The sequence below is a fragment of the Platichthys flesus genome, chromosome 1, assembly GCF_949316205.1.
Source record: "Platichthys flesus chromosome 1, fPlaFle2.1, whole genome shotgun sequence".
Lineage (NCBI taxonomy): Eukaryota > Metazoa > Chordata > Actinopteri > Pleuronectiformes > Pleuronectidae > Platichthys > Platichthys flesus.
This window is the reverse complement of record NC_084945.1, coordinates 10,703,139-10,722,518: the sequence shown is the minus strand read 5'-3', so window position 1 is coordinate 10,722,518 and position 19,380 is coordinate 10,703,139. Positions and strand designations below refer to the sequence as shown.

At 41.9% G+C, this 19,380-nt stretch overlaps 1 protein-coding gene across 1 annotated transcript; it reads left to right on the top strand.

The window, feature by feature from the left end:
* The first annotated feature begins 7,081 nt into the window (after positions 1–7,081).
* Positions 7,082–18,907, top strand: dhodh (dihydroorotate dehydrogenase). Its single transcript, XM_062382216.1, has 9 exons — positions 7,082–7,183; positions 8,521–8,733; positions 8,833–9,032; positions 15,334–15,416; positions 15,897–16,084; positions 16,413–16,526; positions 17,552–17,705; positions 17,840–17,999; positions 18,189–18,907. Exons 1-9 carry the CDS (start codon positions 7,166–7,168, stop codon positions 18,328–18,330), a joined length of 1,272 nt encoding a protein of 423 aa, XP_062238200.1. The 5' UTR covers positions 7,082–7,165; the 3' UTR covers positions 18,331–18,907.
* The last annotated feature ends 473 nt before the right edge of the window (positions 18,908–19,380 follow it).

Below are 19,380 nucleotides of genomic sequence, written 5' to 3'. Positions count from 1 at the left end.
TGTTATTCTATGAGCTATTCATGAAAAGAAGACTCTCACGCTGGCAGACGTCCCAGCATTCTTGCGATGGCCAGTTTGGACACTGATCAGGTAGTTGTACTGAGCTCCTGGGTGGTTGTCCTCCAGCAGAGTCATCTTTCTCTGAAAGTTAAAACATAAAACAATTAAGGGCATGAATACAAATGTTTTGGCAGAAATTGCTGTATTTTGGTCAGTGGAGAGTTTAGTTTCAAAACAGAAAATCCACCATTCACAAAAATGACATAATGGCTTAATGGTGGGATTGAATAAGCTTGTAAATTGCTGATAATCAAGAAGAGAGCATTTGTTTTTCTCATGTAACCTGATGAGTTTCTGGAAGCTTAGCTGGTTGAACATGGAACATCTGCACTCTGACTCGAAACTTAAACTTGAACTAATAATATAGTATGAAAAACATTAGTTGACTAGATATGAGAGCAGTGTGGAGAGACTGACCTTAGACAGCGCCCTGCGGTCAGAATACCAGGCCCACAGCAGAGTGACCAGGTAGAGGCCGAAAAACACACACAGCAGGGCCAGCACCACAAAGTTTTCAGAGACAGTAGCGAACAACTCGGCCGTATGAGATATGTCCACGTAGTTTGGCATCACAAAAAAGGAGCTCCCGAACAGAGTGAGGTGATTACACAGGCACTGTACTCTTCCTGGAGTGGTTTTCTCTCCCACCTTAGACAACGACAGCTCATCACTGATTTGCAATTGCTGCAAATACACTGCAACTGTGCATATACATGTGGGGCCACAGTAAAACAGCCACATTTATTAAGACTTTATGCATGTGAAAACTCACCTGGCAGCCCTCTGTGGTCCACATCTCCCTCGCTATGTGCCAGTAAAGACACTTGCTCGTAAAAGTAGATATATTCAGTGACAGGCCTGGTTCCCATGTGGAATTAAAGAGTCCAGCTTCAACATACCAGATTCCAGAAGTCTGCCCTAACATCTCTGGGGTAATCATCCAGCGGTAGCGTCCTGTAGCAAAAAGAAGCTTAATAGGACATCATAATCCAAGAACCTATGAATAAAACTTCAAAACAATTTGTCTATTTGATATACAATAACGTATGAGAACAAATATACAAAGCATGGTTAAATAGATGTTCTGCCCTGCAGTTTTAATTATCCACCGCCAAGTGCAATTTCAGTTTCTACAGGTGTTCCTGATGCATTGCATTCACAACGATAAGCGGTCATTGTGACCTTTGACCTTTGCGAGCATTTATATTATACTAAACAAAATTTGTCTATAACTGTTTTGTATAATTGCAAGAGTACCAACCTGGATCAGGATTATTCTACTGTTGCAGATACAGATGACTTTAACAGACACATAAATCTCTCACGTAGTAAAAATGACAAAACTCCGTCAGGGTACATGGTTATAAATCAAAACCTGATGTTGACCTGTTGGTCTCAAGATGGTTGTGGCGTTAGAATATGCAGAGGTAGGAGGTGACCCATGTGACAAGGTGAGAATCAGTGACACATTGGTACTGGGCGAAACATCAAAGACGATGGTCAAGTTCGGGTCAGAGATGTTGATTTTGCTCACTGCTTTTGTGTTTCTCTCCAACACAACAGTAATGTTCATCGCAGCTGAAGCACCTGCACGAGGCATAAAGATCTGGAGGAACCAGGAAATATAGCATAAAAAAATATGAAGACAGAGCATTAGACAGTTTCTTTTCTTCAACTAAAGGTTTTAAAATGAGCCAAATATTCATGGAGGTTGAAGTAAGACAAAATATCTTCATATTTGCATATACAGGACAAAATAAATTGTGTGATGGCTGTGATGAAAGATGGAAAGTCAGTTTGATTTGACACAGGGGAGAATTTCTTAAAAAAAAAGGTCTTAATAGGGTTAGAAGGGGAAATATTAAGATGTACTGATGATCAAAATTGAATCGATGACACTCTGTATGACCCTCAGTAGAAAACTGTGTTCTTGTTGGAATAACGTGCACAGCGAAAGCGGAATCTACCGAGTTTATGCTGATACCTGCCAGCCGAAGATGGTGAAATCTTAACGGATGTTTAACAGTCTCAGACGCAGGTTGGATTTCTCCTAGTGCTGCTGATGGTCAATCTGACTGTCATTCAGGTTCAACTTAAAAAAAATAAACTGCAGGTCCCATAATTTAGTTAGTTAGCAACACTAACTATGACGCTCGCCTTCAATTCGCCCGGCAGTGGGGAGGTTACACTCTGAATAACCTTTCATATCACACTGACAATGGTAATATTACAGTTCCCCCTATTGTCATTTTCAAACTTTGTTCTAGTCCCTGACAGATGTCGCCTTTTCGTTCCATTTTGCATACTACCTACATTTAAAAATTGGGGCACTATAGTTCATATGACCCAATATTCTGTACCTCTATCATCTCTGTCAGGTTTTCCAGCTTGATGTCAGAGACGTCATTGCTGAGTAAGATGCTGCAAACAGTTCCTGAGATGTTGTCGTCAGAAGGATGAGGATTCGGTGAGAATGTGGACAACTGAGAAAGAGAGCAGCCCCTTATTAAGAGGCTGTAGATGGCAACAAGTACAGACACACACATACACGGGATGATGACACAAACATACCTGAGTGTAGACCTTGCTGTTCCCTTTCAGCTGAGACTGAAGTGCTGAATACGAGGGGAGTATGACAAACTCACCATCTTTGACTGATCCCAGCACTGCACCATTGAGGTCTGCAGGTTTGAAACTAACGACAGGGACATAAAACGTGAATATTATATAGGAAGATCGAATAAGACACAGAGATCAAGGGACGTATACATTGTCAGGGATATTCTGAAATAAAAAGTCCTACCTGTTCTGATAGATGGTGCCTGTCCGGTGCCTGATGACATATTGGCCTGTGATCACGGAACCAATCAGACTAGCGATTGTACGATAGATCTCAAAAACATGCTCAAACAAAGCCTTGAAGGGGGAAAAGTTCCACATCAACTGACTAGCAGACCAACAACGACATCAGTGTGTGTTTGTGTGATTGTTTGTGTGTCACACGATCTAGTGTACATACTGTGGGGCTTGGGTTTTCCTTGAGGTCGCATCTTTTTATTGAGAGGAGCATGATGCCGGTGCTACAGTTGATGATGTGACTGATGGTGTCATTGTTTTGCAAAGCAAATGTTGAAGTCAGCGCTTTGGTGATTTTTAACAAATACTCAATGAAATTGTCCTGCGAAGGTAAGAAACAGCCAACTTGTGACGCACCATGACAGACCCTCATTATAAAATAAGTTAAATATCATGATGATAATGATGTATATATTTTTTCCAAAGCGAAGTACATACCCTGCTTTCATTTGTCGGTTCCCCTACTGTTGTTTCCATTCGCATTAGTTCTTCGTCTGCCACCTGTCTCAGAAAAACAGTACTTTTTTTATTGAATTAAATAGTTCTATAAATAATAAAGTATAATATAATATAAACATAGTTGTATTCATTGCCTGTGTGTTAAATGGGTGAGGCATCTCTCACCTGGAGAAGCCTCGTGATTACTGACAATAGTGGAGCAATTTCCCTTTTGGGTCCTGAAATTTAAGTGAGTGTGTTAGAGGGGCAGAGAAAGACAAGCAGGTACTCCGACTTCTGTTCTTTACTTTCAGTGAAAACAAAGAAGATGCTTTCAGATAGGCAAATGTCCGAGTCGATTGCTCCACACATTTTCTGGAACCTTTCATGCCTGCCCCCTGGTAAAATGTCTGTGAAATATCTGAGAGAGCCAGTGCGATAATTCAGTAGGAAAATGCTCGGGCGGGTATGTTAATGATGTTTCTCATACACATATCTCAGGACGAAAAATATGTGCCACATATGCCAAGGACGCTGATGGCAACTTTGAAAGACAATGAGATCTGAGACTTTTTTAACATAAGGGGCGACACCGCGGCTGCAAAATATCATGTCCTGGTATACACAGTCACCTGTCTAAATGTTCTGGACATTTCCATGCTGTTGTGAGCACTTCTAGCAGGAACAATCTCCCGCTGTGTTCTTCATATGTGAAAGGCAAAGTCTGGAAAATGTCCAGACCCAACTTTCCGGCAATTTACGGAGTTCATGTCTGAAAACGGCAGATCTTTTTAATCTTACTTACGAGGTCTGCTCACATGACTGGACACAAATTTATTCTGCAAAGACAACATGAACAGACGTGAAAATTCAGTTTGTATTTTAACAAGGTTTCACTCTGAAAGGGTGCAATAGATCTCTTACCCCTGTGTTTGGTGAAGACCGCAAACCTTTAAAACAAGAGTGACACATTCATCAAGCTGCATGTGGAATACAAAGGAATGAAATCAGAAAAAAAGGAAAAGACAAAGGAAAAGGGAGGAAAAGATGGAGCTAAAGCAGTTGTTAACATACTACGGCTGCAGAGGTAGCTGCGTCTCTCACTGCAGTCTGATGTCAAAACGAGCTCAAGAGGATTCGGCTTCATGAACGTGCAGTTGTACTCTGAGGGATCCCCATTTTCTGTTGTGTACACAAACACACACACACACACACACACACACACACACACACACACACACACACACACACATATAATACAATACTGCTTTTGATACCCATTCATTTTCTGTCGATGGACTTTCAGAACTGGAAAGTGGAAATTAAGTGTAATTACACACATGTATGCAAATCTGTCAGTGTTTATTTGCAGGTGTTTATTGAGTTATTGTAAAGGTTAAGTGTGTAGAAATCAGTGACATCTAGTGGTGAAGTTGCTTGTTGCAGCTCCCCTTCCAAACATGAGCGAGAACCTTTGGAAGCCTTCAGTTGCCATAAAAACTCTTAAAAGTTTACTCTGTCCATTCTGGGCTACCTTAAAAAACCATGGCGGCCTGAGAGGACCTGCCCCTGATGTAAATATAAAGTATTTAAATATAAATGGCTCATTCTAAAGTATAGAAAAAAAAATTAGTAACAATTTAGATGAAACACACTAGTGAAAATATCACTGGGGTTATTTTATATTCAATTTCTACCAAGAGATCCTTTTCACCTAAATCTGACACACTTGACATTTAAAACATAGTCAATCAGAACTAAACATAATCCTTTCATTAAGTTTCGGATAGTGTTGGTGTGGATTTGGGTTATTTCTTAAACCCTTAAGGTGAAGAATGACTTTTGGTGGCCATTCATTTTCATTTCAATTTTTTATTAGACTTTTTTCTATTGGCCAACATTAAAGGTTTTAGGTTGATATCTGCATATGTATAATATCAGTAAGCGTGATGTAATCTGAATGTGTCCGATTTGAGCGCCCTGAAAAATAACCATTTAACACTCTATGGTCAGAGTTACCATAGTCTTGTGTCGATCTAAAATGATTAAATAAGACAGATGAGACAATGATGTTAAAGTGTTTGAGAAGTTGTCTTATTTTGTTAGATAAAAAAAAAAATCAATCCAGCTATGTTTGCTGTATAAAAATATCTCGATTTTAGCTTCCATGTTATTGAATAATCTTTCTTATCCACATGCCTCCTGATTATAAATATAAACAAACAACTTGAAAACAAAAAGTTAGTTATTTCCTTGAGCTGTATTTGGTTTGTCAGTCTCAAGGCAAGGCCGAACACTAATCAATTTTAAGGATCAGAGGCCAAAGACCCAATAAACTAGAAATAAAAAACAACAACAAAATAAATCTTGCGTGTGTGTCTGTATTTTACTGACCTCCGCTTGGTTCCCCTTGAACAACCTCCCCCAGCCACCATGTGAAGTTGCTGGTGTTTCTCTGTCTGGTGATGTTCTTCAGGAGAACCTCGAACGGGCTGTTCATCTCCTTCAGGAGCTCCCCACCTCTCTTTTCACAGCTTCTCCTGGCCTGGGACCAGGTTTTCAACTCCTCCACAAACTCAATGCAGACTTCTCTCAAAACGAGATCACACCGGGCAGTGAAATCTTCGCTGCAACAGGCCCCAGACTCCACAGGTGAAAGTAGAAATCCAGCGGAAATCCACAAAAAGACAGAGGCTCGGAGCAATAGGTCCATGGTGATAGTACAGTACATACTACAGGACATAATGCTGAGGGGACTCAGGCTGCAGTGGCAACTGAGCAAGATCACGTCCCTCCGTCACATGTAAATGAGGGAACTTTCTCCAGAAAAACACTGCATATGTTCTCAATAGATTAGGAAAATCACTGCAGACACTCAAACAAGATGCAAAGTGAAGGACTCCCTCGGCAAGGGTCACACAAGATGAAGCTTTTCTTCTGCAACTGACCAACTGACCAAAGACAGGTTCCACATTTTTATTTACTGAGTCACACGAAAAAACATATATTACTATTTTGTTTGTATCATAATGACAATGTACTACAACAAAATATATTTTTCTCTGTTTAAATCCTTGTTGAGATTATCGTCCTTTTTTTTTTACCTCTTGAGAAACACTGTGGGTGCAGAGGAAGCTGCGGTGGCCCTGAAGTGAAAATCACAATGACAAGTGGGAAACCACAACTGCAAAATAAGATACAACTGCAAAATAAGATACAACTACAGTTGGTAAAGCACAATAGACCAAAAAATAAAAACACTACAACAAATCAAACAACACAACAGCAAATAACAAAAACACACCGGTAAATAAAAAACACATTAGACAAATACAGCACACAAATCAAATGACATTACGGCAAATGAGAAAACGCAAACACAAATAAAAAAGTCACTGACAAATGAGAAAACACAAGAGCGAATCAAAAATACATTCTTATCTGCTGTTTTTTTTCTTCTGTTGTGGGTTTTAGTATTTGCTGTGGTGTTTTTTTTATTTGCAGCTGTCTTTTTTTCGTTTGCTGTTGACTTTTGTATTTGCTGTTGTGTTTTCTTATCTGTTGTTGTGTTTTTGTATTCGATGATCTGTTTATTAAATTGCTGTTGTGTTTTTTTTTTTGTGTTGTGTTTGCCTATCTTCTGCTATGGTTTGTATTTTCCCCTGTGTTATGTGATCAGCTCCTCCGCCAGTCAACGCTCAGGAGGGAAACATCGCGAGAGGATGAAGCGGAAGTAGATCCGGCATGCGTTTGTGTAACATGTCAGGAAACTCCTCCTGTGTCCTTATAACGCAATGACAGAGTCGCGTCCATGGCGGGACATCTGAAGGTAATGTCCCCTCTCTAACTTCCCTGTTTCGGGATAGTGTGAGACAACAACGTGAGGCTTCATGTGACGGTTGTGTTGTGTTAGCTTCTCCTCTTCAGTTGAGTTACATTGAACCAGGAAACAGTGAATCTTCGCTTCTCCTCTGCACTAAAAACAGAAACAGTGAAACCTTAGCTTCGTTGTGTGTTTGCAGGACAACATATATGTAACTCACACATTCACACAGCGGTGGTGTGTGTTGGCTCATTGACAAACAAGCGGTAGTTGTGTGTAAAAAGTCCCACAGAGACACATCAGTGTGTTCAGGTGGATGATATCCAGTATTCTCCCTGAAGTGGTGCTGTGTGTGCCCAGAGACGAACGCTGGGTCACCGGGTCCAGACAAGGAGAGAGGCCGCTGCTGATCAGACCAAAGATTCAAATACACAATGGTTTAGCTTCTTTGTATTTATATCATAGACTGCAGGATCTATACACGTCATAATGAAGCACTGTTGTTATTGTATTCACAACACCACAACTTCTCAACCTTACTTGCACTGTTTTTGCTTAACATTTTATTATCATAATATATAATATATAAATGCATTAGAATTATATATTCATATCATATGTATAAAGTCCCTGGTAGCTTAGCTTGCTCATCACCACTCAGTTCCACACAAGCCAAGAAAAGTTCACAAATTAATATTGTACAACTACTTGCATTCATCCTGTGCACAACTACTTTTGTCTACCCATAATAATCAATCTGTAGTGAAAGTGTTTATTTTGTACATGTTCTCTGTGATATGGTGTGGTTTTCTCACTTTGTTTTGGTTGTCTTTTTGTTTTTGTTTTCTCAATTTGTCTTATGTCTTTGTGTCCCTCTTCTCTGGTCGTCGATCTGTGATTGATTTTGTCGCTGGTTGCTTTTTTTCCTCAGTGTTTATTTTTAAATATTTATCTCTTTGTTATAGTAATGCTTGGCATGCAGCACCATGCTGTTGATATTAGGAGCCTCCCAATATAGTTTTGCCAGCAGACGTTTAGTGACGTCACAGCAGGAAAAGCATTTCATTATTCAGTTGCATTGATGTCCCGTCAGCCTTTGCTGTGTTCATACATTAATAATGTGATGTGTCTTGCGGTAGCTATCTCCTGCACACGATCTCGCATCCTTTCTGGATGTTATCTCCATTATTAGATCAAACCATGAATGCAAAGTTATCGTTATTCTGGAAATCTGGACCATTCTAGCATTATGAATGTGTTTATCAAACTTTTACCAGTCTATTCACTATGTGTCCTTCTAAAATGTAGTTGAATGTATTCATTTCTCACGATATTGTCAACAGAAGCAGTTTAAAGATGCGGTCAAGATCATCAGCTCAGGGAGCCTTCTGTTTGCCTCCTACCTGACCGTGGTTGGAGATGAGCGCTTCTATGCCAACCAACTTATGCCCCTGCTGCAGAGGGTTGTGGGGGCAGAGACGGCACATGTGCTGGCAGTGAAGATGATCCGTCTGGGTCTGGTTCCTCTGAATCGCTACCAGGACCCTGCGTCATTGGTAAGCATGTCACCTCACTGCTACATGACCAAATTGTTGGTTCCAGAATGATCCCAGACCCTCTAAGACTTTTTTGTGTTTGTCATCGTGTCTCCACAGGAAGTGAACGTCTTGGGATTAAAGTTCAAAAACCCTATTGGCATTGCGGCAGGCTTCGACAAGCACGGGGAGGCTGTGGACGGTTTGTACAAGATGGGCTTTGGTTTTGTCGAGGTGGGGTCAATCACGCCCAAACCTCAGGAGGGGAACCCCAAACCTCGTGTGTTTCGACTCACCGCAGATCAGGCTGTTGTTAACAGGTATGTTTTATAAGAAGCTGCCCTGCTGATAATCCAGCCAACTACAGGAATACAACCTGGGGCCAAACACCCCTTTCAGAGATGGAGAGTGAAGCGGCTGAGGTAATGCAAGGAAATAAATCCTTAAGAAAAGCTGGAAGGGATAGAAATATTGATAAGACAACCCTCAAAAGATTCATAAAAAGAAAGGGAAAGTAAAATCAGTAGCCTGGGATGCAGTAGCTGAGGCAAAGAGAATATTCACAGATGAGATGGAGGAGAAGCTTGCCAAACACTCGAAACAACTAGCTGACCAGTTCCATGGCCTTGCTCCAGTTAAGTGCTGTGAACTGGCATTTGAATACGCAGAGAAAAACAATATCCCTGTTCCTGCCAATTGGACAGAGAAACTGTGCAGGTAAGCTAGGGTGTGCAAGAGATCACATGAATCATAATAATTATAAATGTGCTTAATTGACCAATCCCCATGATTCTGTTACTAGTCCGATATTAGTTTTGGAATGTGTGGTTGTCAATCTAGCTCTAAGGATTTTAATTATTATTAACATCCTGAATTAATGGGAAATGTGTAAATTTTACCGATATATCATTTTAGCTCGCCTAGAGGGGAGCCAATGTAAAAAATGTCTCTCATTACCCCGCTCTCCCCTACCTGATAAAATCTCTTTTGTGGGAAAAATTGAAAAAATATTGCTGAGCCAAGATCATTTCTAGGCTTTGTACCATTACAATCTGTTAATAAGACAGACAAATGTACATAATAACATTTTTTTTTATTTTATTAAATATAACCTTTACAAAAATATAAATTGAAACAGTAATCTAAGAGAAACTGTGGCAATGGACGTTGGCTCTGGGTTCTCCCAACAACAGACAGAGATGAACGTTCCCCGTTTCAGCACGTTAATTGAAAAACAGCAAACATTAACACAACAAAACATAAGTTGTCTATCAGTTTCTGCCTGTCATGACAGCTCAGCTCTGGCGTTTGTCTTCTCCTGTATCTCTGTGTCTCTCTACATGTATCAAGGGAGACTTCATTGGCCAACTTACTTCAGCTGTGTCAATCAACTCTCCTTGGTTACCCTGGAGGTGCTCTGGCGAACTACCCCCACAAACCTTTTATTGTTTTTACACAGTCTAAAAGAGAACTGGTAAAGACGTGGAGTGATTGTTTCCAATCCATCTTTGGTTTTGTCTGAGTCTCACCTTTCTAGGACAACAATGTCCTCAAACTTTCAGACCTAGATTGTGTTATCTCTCTCCCTTTCTTCTTCTCCTCCAGAGCCTGCTTGGTGTTATTTAGAGACTCCAGGAGGTGGGACCTCTTCTCAAGCCACTGGAGTGTCTCTTTGTTCTGGTCTTCCTGCACCGTCATCTTCTCTACCTTGAGGCAGTATATTGCTTGGACCTGTTCACAGAGGATATGTGACCGTTCCTCCTCCCACTGACGTTTAGTTTTTTCTTGGTCATGATTAGCCTGGGTCAGTGAAATTTTGATTTTAGAAGTCTCCTCCACCTGTCTGCCGAGGCATGCCTCAGCCTTTTTCCTCCTGTCGGATTGGGCAATGAGCTCTTTCTCCAGTTTTTTTATTTCTAGGGCAGTATTCCGTTCCAGCTTGATATGATCAGACAGCTCACCAATACCAACGGCTCTTTCATGGTCTGCCTGGGTTAATTGAGAACCAAAATGCTGTAGCTGATTCGTAAGCTCAGTTTTCCGTTTCAGCAGTACAGATAAGTCTGTCTCCTTGTCACCGATCAGCTTAATGAATTCTGGCTTTGTTGGGGTTGGCAGTAATGTGATTTTAGATTTCTTTTGAAAGTTTGCAGTCTGTTTCTTTGTTTTCCGAGAAGCCTTTGCTTTGTTTATCCATGCAGACTGTGTTTGAGATGAAACAGCATTTGCTACCGAAGACAGAAAAGGCAGAGATATGTTTTTGTGTGGTTTGCCTTGGTTGTCGGCTTTATCCTGGTGATGATAGACTGGTCCCAGGTTGTCAGCTTGATCCGGGTGATAATAGACTTGTCCCAGGTTGTCGGCTTGATCCGGGTGATAATAGACTGGGCCCGGGTTATCGGCTTGATCCAGGTGATAACAGACTGGTCCCTGGTTGTCAGCTTGATTCGGCCGATAATAGACTGGTCCTAGGTTGTCTGCTTGATCAGGGTGATAATAGACTGGTCCCAGGTTGTCGACTTGATCCTGCTTATAATAGACTGGTCCCAGGTTGTCGGCTTGATCCTGGTGATAATAGACTGGTCCCAGGTTGTCCGCTTGATCCTCATGATAATAGTCTGGTCCCTGGTGACCACCGCCTTGATCCAGGTGATAATAGACTGGTCCCAGGTTGTCGGCTTGATCCGGGTGATAATAGACTGGTCCCAGGTTGTCAGTTTGATCCAAGTGATAATAGACTGGTCCCTGGTTGTCGGCTTGATCCGGGTGATAATAGACTGGTCCCAGGTTGTCGGCTTGATCCGGGTTATAATAGACTGGTCCCTGGTTGTCGGCTCGATCCTGGTGATAATAGACTGGTCCCGGGTTATCGGCTTGATCCAGGTGATAACAGACTGGTCCCTGGTTGTCGGCTTGATTCGGCCGATAATAGACTGGTCCCATGTTGTCGTCTTGATCATGGTGATAACAGACTGGTCCCAGGTTGTCGGCTTGATCCTGCTGATAATAGACTGGTCCCAGGTTGTCGGCTTGATCCAGGTGATAATAGACTGTTCCCAGGTTGTCCGCTTGATCCTGGTAATAATAGACTGGTCCCAGGTTGTCCGCTTGATCCTGCTGATAATAGTCTGGTCCCTGGTGACCACCGCCTTGATCCAGGTGATAATAGACTGGTCCCAGGTTGTCGGCTTGATCCGGGGGATAATAGACTGGTCCCGGGTTGTTGGCTTGATCCAGGTGATAATAGACTGGTCCCTGGTTGTCTCCTTGATCCTGGTGATAATAGACTGGTCCCGGGTTGTCGGCTTGATCCAGGTGATAGCAGACTGGTCCCGGGTTGTCGGCTTGATCCGGTTGACAATGGACTGGTCCCAGGTTGTCCGCTTGATCCTGCTGATAATAGTCTGGTCCCTGGTGACCACCGCCTTGATCCAGGTGATAAGAGGCTGGTCCCAGGTTGTCGGCTTTATCCTGCTGATAATAGACTGGTCCCAGGTTGTCGGCTTGATCCTGATGATAATAGACTGGTCCCAGGTTGTCCGCTTGATCCTGCTGATAATAGTCTGGTCCCTGGTGACCTACGCCTTGATCCAGGTGATAATAGACTGGTCCCAGATTGTCGGCTTGATCCGGGGGATAATAGACTGGTCCCGGGTTGTCGGCTTGATCCAGGTGATAATAGACTGGTCCCTGGTTGTCGGCTCGATCCTGGTGATAATAGACTGGTCCCGGGTTGTCAGCTTGATCCAGGTGATAACAGACTTGTCCCGGGTTGTCGGCTTGATCCAGGTGATAACAGACTGGTCCCTGGTTGTCGGCTTGATCCGGTTGACAATGGACTGGTTCCAGGTTGTCGGCCTGATCCTGGTGATAATAGACTGGTCCCAGGTTGTCTGCTTGATCCTGCTGATAATAGACTGGTCCCAGGTTGTCGGCTTGATCCGGGTGATAAAAGACTGGTCCCAGGTTGTCAGTTTGATCCAAGTGATAATAGACTGGTCCCAGGTTGTCGGCTTGATCCTGCTGATAATAGACTGGTCCCAGGTTGTCGGCTTGATCCGGGTGATAATAGACTGGTCCCAGGTTGTCTGCTTGATCCTGCTGATAATAGTCTGGTCCCTGGTGACCACCGCCTTGATCCAGGTGATAATAGACTGGTCCCAGGTTGTCGGCTTGATCCGGGGGATAATAGACTGGTCCCGGGTTGTCGGCTTGATCCAGGTGATAATAGACTGGTCCCTGGTTGTCGGCTTGATCCTGATGATAATAGACTGGTCCCGGGTTGTCGGCTTGATCCAGGTGATAACAGACTTGTCCCGGGTTGTCGGCTTGATCCTGGTGATAATAGACTGGTCCCTGGTGAACACCGCCTTGATCCAGGTGATAATAGACTGGTCCCATGTTGTCGGCTTGATTCTGTTGATAATAGACTGGTCGATGGTGACCACCGCCTTGATCGAGTTGATCCATGCTATGATGGATTGGTACCTGGTCGTCGGCTTGATCCTGGTGTTAAAAGACTGGTCCCAGGTTGGAGCGTTAATCCATGTTATGATGGACTGGCACCTGGATGTCTGTTTGTTCCTGGTTGCAACCAACACCAACTTCCTCTTCCAAGCCATTACAAACTAATATTTCAAAGAATTCAGCAGCAACAAAGTTCAAAGCATACAAAGACGGCAAAACAGATCAAAGAGCTCTAAAGGACAGGAAATGATCTGTCATAATTTCTTAACCTTGCCTGCACTTCTTTATAAAGATCAAAGAACCTCAATGCAAAAAGATTGAGATCCGGTAGATGGCAGTAATTAGGGCTGAACAATTAATTGCATTTGCAATAAAATTGCGATATGATAAAACGCGATTTTCTAATCGCAACGTGCGCGATTGTCGCGCAATCAGCGCCAGCTAGATGCCCTTCCAGCGCATCTAGCTGGCCAGCAGCATCCGCGGACACAGAGGTTAAACTGCTGCTGCTCCACTGACTATAACAACGCCGCATTCCAACACTTATAAAATGTAATTCAATGTGGAAGTAATCCAAGTTTTCAGAATACGTTACTCAGATTAGTTAATGTAACGGAATACGTTACAGATTACATTTTGGGGCATGTATTCTGTATTCTGTAACGGAATACGTTTTGAAAGTATCCTTCCCAACACTGGAAATGTTACTGACTTTGGAGCAGTAAGACAACTATAATTTAAAAAATGTTTTTCACAAGATGGTCAATTTTGCACACAGGTTATAGCCTGACGTTGTCAGACTCACAATTCTAGTCAGAATGTGAGTCTGAGACCGCTCCATTGGGCTTTCATTATGGGGCGTGTTTCAACTGACCAGGAAGTAAAATTCCTCTTCGCTCAATCAGATAGACCTACAACCAATCAGAGCAACGTAGTATGTGACGTATGCTAAGCAACGCATTGTGAGTTATTTACTAACCCGGGTTCACACCGGACGCTTCAGCGCAGCGCCAAGCCTTAAATAACAGCTGGCTCCCATCCACTCCCATGTTAAAACTTTGTGCCGGTCACACCGGAGGCTGCTTCAGTTGCTTCAGCCTCCAGTGTGACCGGCACAAAGCCGTGCAGCGATCTACTGGATCAACGGGTGATATTATTAGCGCTGCCCGGCGGTTCAGCGTCGCTTCAGTGTCCGTTGTGAACAGCCAAGCGCCGGGGCGATTCTCTGTTCCTCTTTCAAAATGAATGCGCTGTCGATGTCTTCTAAAACAGACTCAATGGCAGCATCTACACATCTCAGCTCGCCAGCGGCAGGCATGTTAGTTGAAAACGAATTCAACCCAAGGGCACTTTGATGACGTGGTTGATTACGTTACCGTTGATCATCTGTCAATCATCGTATAAAGCCCGCCCTGACAATCTGATTGGCCCGGTCGGGTCATAATTTTTTCGTATTGGAGCGGATCCAGACCGAACTGCCCGACCAAAAATGTTGTGGGCGGGGCTAATTTCGTCTGGCATCCAGGCTACACAGGTTATAAAAGTGCATGCTTTGTGTTTATACTTACAATGACTTTGATTAAATTACTTAAATGCACACTGATTTGTTGTTCTTGTTTCGCATTTTAAATTGCAATTGCAATATTTGGGAAAAAAATCGCAATTAGATAATTTTCCCTAATTGTAACTGTATTAGTTTTCGCTATGAGCACTAACTAAAATGTATATATTAGAAATACAAATAGGGGTTTAGAAGGAAATGTATCACAATAGTTTCAGTTCACAATAGCCTTAATAATTTCATTTTAAAATAATTTTATTTTTCACAGGCTTATGTCATTTCTTAGCAGTTTGTGTAAATGAGGGATGAATAAGTAATGGAAATCTGTCTTTACCAGTATTTAGTTTCTCTCTGTCATTATACAATTAAAATTGGTAATTTAAGGAAATGTTCCAACAGACAATTTACTAGTGAATTTAAAACTTTGTCATTGGATTTAAAACATCTCATTTGAATTACTTAAAAGAAAATGTCATATTATGGTTTAAGTATTTAGTGCTCTTGATTTTTAGCTTGCTGTGTTTTTTTTTAATTAATAATTTTACCATAGGCTGGCGTTCTAACAAGTTATACTGCGTATCTGTGTTGTCCAGATATGGATTCAACAGCTGTGGTTTGGCAGAAGCGCAGCAGAGGCTGAAAGCTCGGGAAGAAGCACAGCAAGAACAAAGGAAAGGTTAGCTGGCACTTCTTATTTATTTATTTATTTTCTCAATGTATTAACTGTTCATTGTACCCTTGGCACCATTGTAAATGAGGGTCTTGTTCCTCAATGTGTTTTCTGAGGCTTAAATAAATAATCAATCTATATATTTTGTAGAGACTAATGTAATGTAAATTTTGATTTCTCATTTACCAAAATAATGCTTATATTTTTATTACAACATGGAGTGAGGGATAAATCTGGCACGTTTTGGATTATCTGTATTTCAGTTAGTTTGAAACAAAGAAACCGAGGACCAAATACGATTTTCTGTTAGAATATTCTTGACCTGTCCTTGTCTCCCGTTCTGTTGTGTCTGATCCATACCTGCTCCCAGCCCATTTAGCACATGAGCAGCTTCTGCCCCAGCTGAGTCATGCGTTTGATGATGCAGCTTGTGTTTGTAATTGTCTGAACTTCCTTGTGTGTGGGTGTGTGTGTGTGTGTTTATAGCTGGCCTTCCCCTGGGCATCAACCTGGGGAAGAACAAACTGTCCCAGGACGCGGGGGCGGATTACTTGGAGGGGGTGAGAATGCTGGGCCCCCTGGCTGACTACCTGGTGGTAAACGTCAGCAGCCCTAATACGCCCGGTCTGCGGGATCTGCAGGGGAAGGCTGAGCTCCACCAGCTGCTGAACAAGGTAGGATTGTCCAAATGGTTGTTTACCTACTGGGATTCAACCCAATAGTTACAAAACTCACTGGACTCATAGTTCAGCATATCCCGTTAAAAACTGAATTGGCATTGAGATTTCAACAAAATTCATTGTGACATATAGTAGATCTTTATTCTGAAAGAGTCTTCTGGCTAACTAAATTCCCCAAAGCTCAATCTCCTTCACAATCTCTCAGAAGGTCTCTTGTGCGTCTTTCTGACACAGGCGTCTGCAGAGTGAAATCACCTGTTTCTGTAGTTGTGTCTCTTTGTGCCCTCTCACCGGATGTTCTCACTTCACACACTCTGCTCAGGTGTTGAAGGAGCGTGATGCCCTGCAGGGAGAACACAAACCTCCGGTCCTGGTGAAGATCGCTCCTGACCTCACAGCGCAGGACAAACAAGACATTGCTGCTGTTGTCACTGAGGTTTGAGGATATTCTGCCTTTTAATTGATTTTCCTTCCTGTCCTTAGTTTCATTTCATTCTGATCAGACATTCATCACAGCTGTATGTTGCTTTCAGTGCAAATAAAAGAGTGTGTTCAGGTTTTATTCAGACAGGACTCCGTTCCTCATCTGTGCAGTTTTAACTGGGAGGGATAGAGATGACATTTTTGTCTTAATATCTTTTAAAATGTAAAACCCATCTAGCAAAAAAAATAAATGGCAAACAAGTTTACACATTCTGCTTTTATAGAGTTGCATCTTAAATCTGTTTTAATTGTGTATTTCTTTCATCCCTTCTCAAAAACACAGGAAAAAGTAAGCAAATTAAATGTTCAGGGAGTAAAATTGATTAAAATAAAAAGAATAAATACTAAAAAGTGTCATGAACAAGTAAAACATTTGGTATATTAAACATGGAAAAATTAAATCTTTGGACAATATCTGTTGCTTAAGTTTAGTTATTTCTGCCTTCAGCATTTTCCTATAGGCTGGCGCATGCTTCTGCGTTTTAATTGGCCTGTAAGCGCAAGAGCCCTTCCGGGCCCCTTCCGTGCTTATGTATCCGTTCTTACGTGCTTACGTGCGACGCCCAATTTTTCTAACTATGCGGCAAAGTTCTGCGAGCTTCACGCAGCCCGCAAGGCTATGATTGGTCTGCTAACTACATCCTTTGTTGTATTAACTTTCTTACTAGACTCATCAGAGCTCTGTTTAAAATGTGTGGCGTAACGGAATCACTCAAAAGTCTCGTCCTCAGCTCTGTTCTGGTTACGTCATCACGACCTCAGTAGGTTAACTTGAATGTTGTTTTGCTCATCGGAGCGAGGAGGAGACAAACCCTAATTGAAGACATTAAGCAAATATTTTAACAGCACTTAGTAATGGTGCACTTTACTTTGGAGGTCTGTGATAGCCAAATGTCCTTAACCTCTAGTCTCCCAACATTAATCATTATCTGTGACTTACTTCCCGTCCTCGCCTCTTTGTACGTCCTGTCTCTGCAGCTGGGTGTTGACGGTTTAATGGTTTCCAACACCACGGTGTCCAGGCCCGAGACGCTCCAGGATCCACACAAGTCTGAGGTTGGTGGGCTCAGTGGCCAGCCGCTCAAAGACCTCTCTACCAGCACTGTGAGAGAGATGTACAACCTCACCAAAGGTAACGTCCATTCCTCATCCCCTCTGCTCCCAGACAAACATGTTTTTAATTTCTGTTTCTCAAATGGGTTAATTTTCAGTTTTTTCTCCTCTTAATTCGACAGTAAACTGAAAATCATGTTCATGTTATTGTAGGTAAAATACCAATTGTGGGAATTGGTGGTGTGGCCAGTGGGCAGGATGCTATGGATAAGATCCGTGCTGGTGCTTCTTTGGTTCAGCTCTACACTGCTTTGACCTATCAGGGTCCACCTATAGTGTCAAAGATCAAGCGAGAATTGGAGCAACTTCTGAAGTGAGTTTGACCTTGAATGGAAATGCTGTCGTCCTGTCCCTCTTTTTGTTTTTCTGTCTGTCTTTCATCGTCATAGTGACATTACTGTTGCTTTGTGAATAAACTCTTTAAACCCACAATGACAGGCACATTTTGAACGACGACAAAGCTGTTAATATTTTTAATTCAGTGAACTATCACTTTTCACAGAGAGGAAGGCTTCAGCAGCGTATCGGAGGCAGTTGGAGCAGATCACAGAGAAGCAAGAGGCTCGACTCGTAAACAGAAACTGCCGACAGACACAGACACTCAGGCCTTAGCAGCACCTGAAGCTGCCAACTCCTCCAACTAGGAAGCATGATCATCAACGTCGTCCGGAAAGAGATGAATGCTGATTATTTCTGATCGTCCGTGCTTCTTTATGTACAGGGTGGGGGTGATAGTCAGGTCTTAACCATATTTCCATTATTTGTTGTGAGGAGTGCAAACAGTAAGTGCACCAAACCTCAGCTAATCCGTTACTTGAAAGTTATTAAGTAAATAATGGTTAATGATGTTGCATCGATACAGGCAGAAGTCTGTTTGTAACTTTATTTCAGGCTTTCATCCTTTTGTTACAGTGTAACAGCAGCAAGTATTTCTCAATCTGTACCGTGTCCAAAGTGCTTGAATTTTTCAAACACTTGGTCTCGAAAACTCATTTTTAATGATGGATACAAGTCATTTTCTTGTGTGTCAAGACAATAATCTGACATGATGATTGTTTGTTTGTTCTCCATTTGAGGAATTATCCAATGCAGAAGTTGAAACACCTTCAAATGTTGATATTGTATTATTTACAATCCAAAAACCAATGAAATTATATTCAAAAAGGAATGGAACAGTGCAAAAAAACGATCAAGACATATTAAAGTTGTCAAACACAAGAACAGCTCGAAAGTCATTTTTAGTTTTTATTTAGCTTTGTTCTATGATTGAGGGCTGTTAATAGTCTCTCTCTGTTTTAAGGTTTTGTGCATCTGACTTGATTAAACAGTAAAGAGTTGTTTATAGACAGAATAATTACAAAGAAGAAACTCCAATCACAACTGGCACACTGCAATTCCCAGAAAGACCTCTTATATTTAAAATGAAACAGCTCAATTCATATATATATATTTAGGGCCCAAGCACTGACAGTGGGCGGCCCTATTGAAATTGTGATGATTATTATTCAGGCAAATGAAATGGCTTTTTAACATGCTCAAATTCGTATAAAAATTTGCAGAAAGTTAGAAAGTGGTGAAAATGTACATATTCTGGAGGAATTTTCAATGGGCGTCGCAAAATGTCTCAATTGTGCCCCAGAGACCCCCGGAACATGTTCACATTGACCGATCTTCACAAAAATCAATACACAGGT

Excerpts from the sequence above, each read along its gene's own strand:
- dhodh (XM_062382216.1), top strand. Across the intron at positions 8,734-8,832 it reads ACCAGGACCCTGCGTCATTG|GAAGTGAACGTCTTGGGATT; the intron begins GTAAGCATGTCA and ends GTGTCTCCACAG. Across the intron at positions 18,000-18,188 it reads GAATTGGAGCAACTTCTGAA|AGAGGAAGGCTTCAGCAGCG; the intron begins GTGAGTTTGACC and ends CACTTTTCACAG.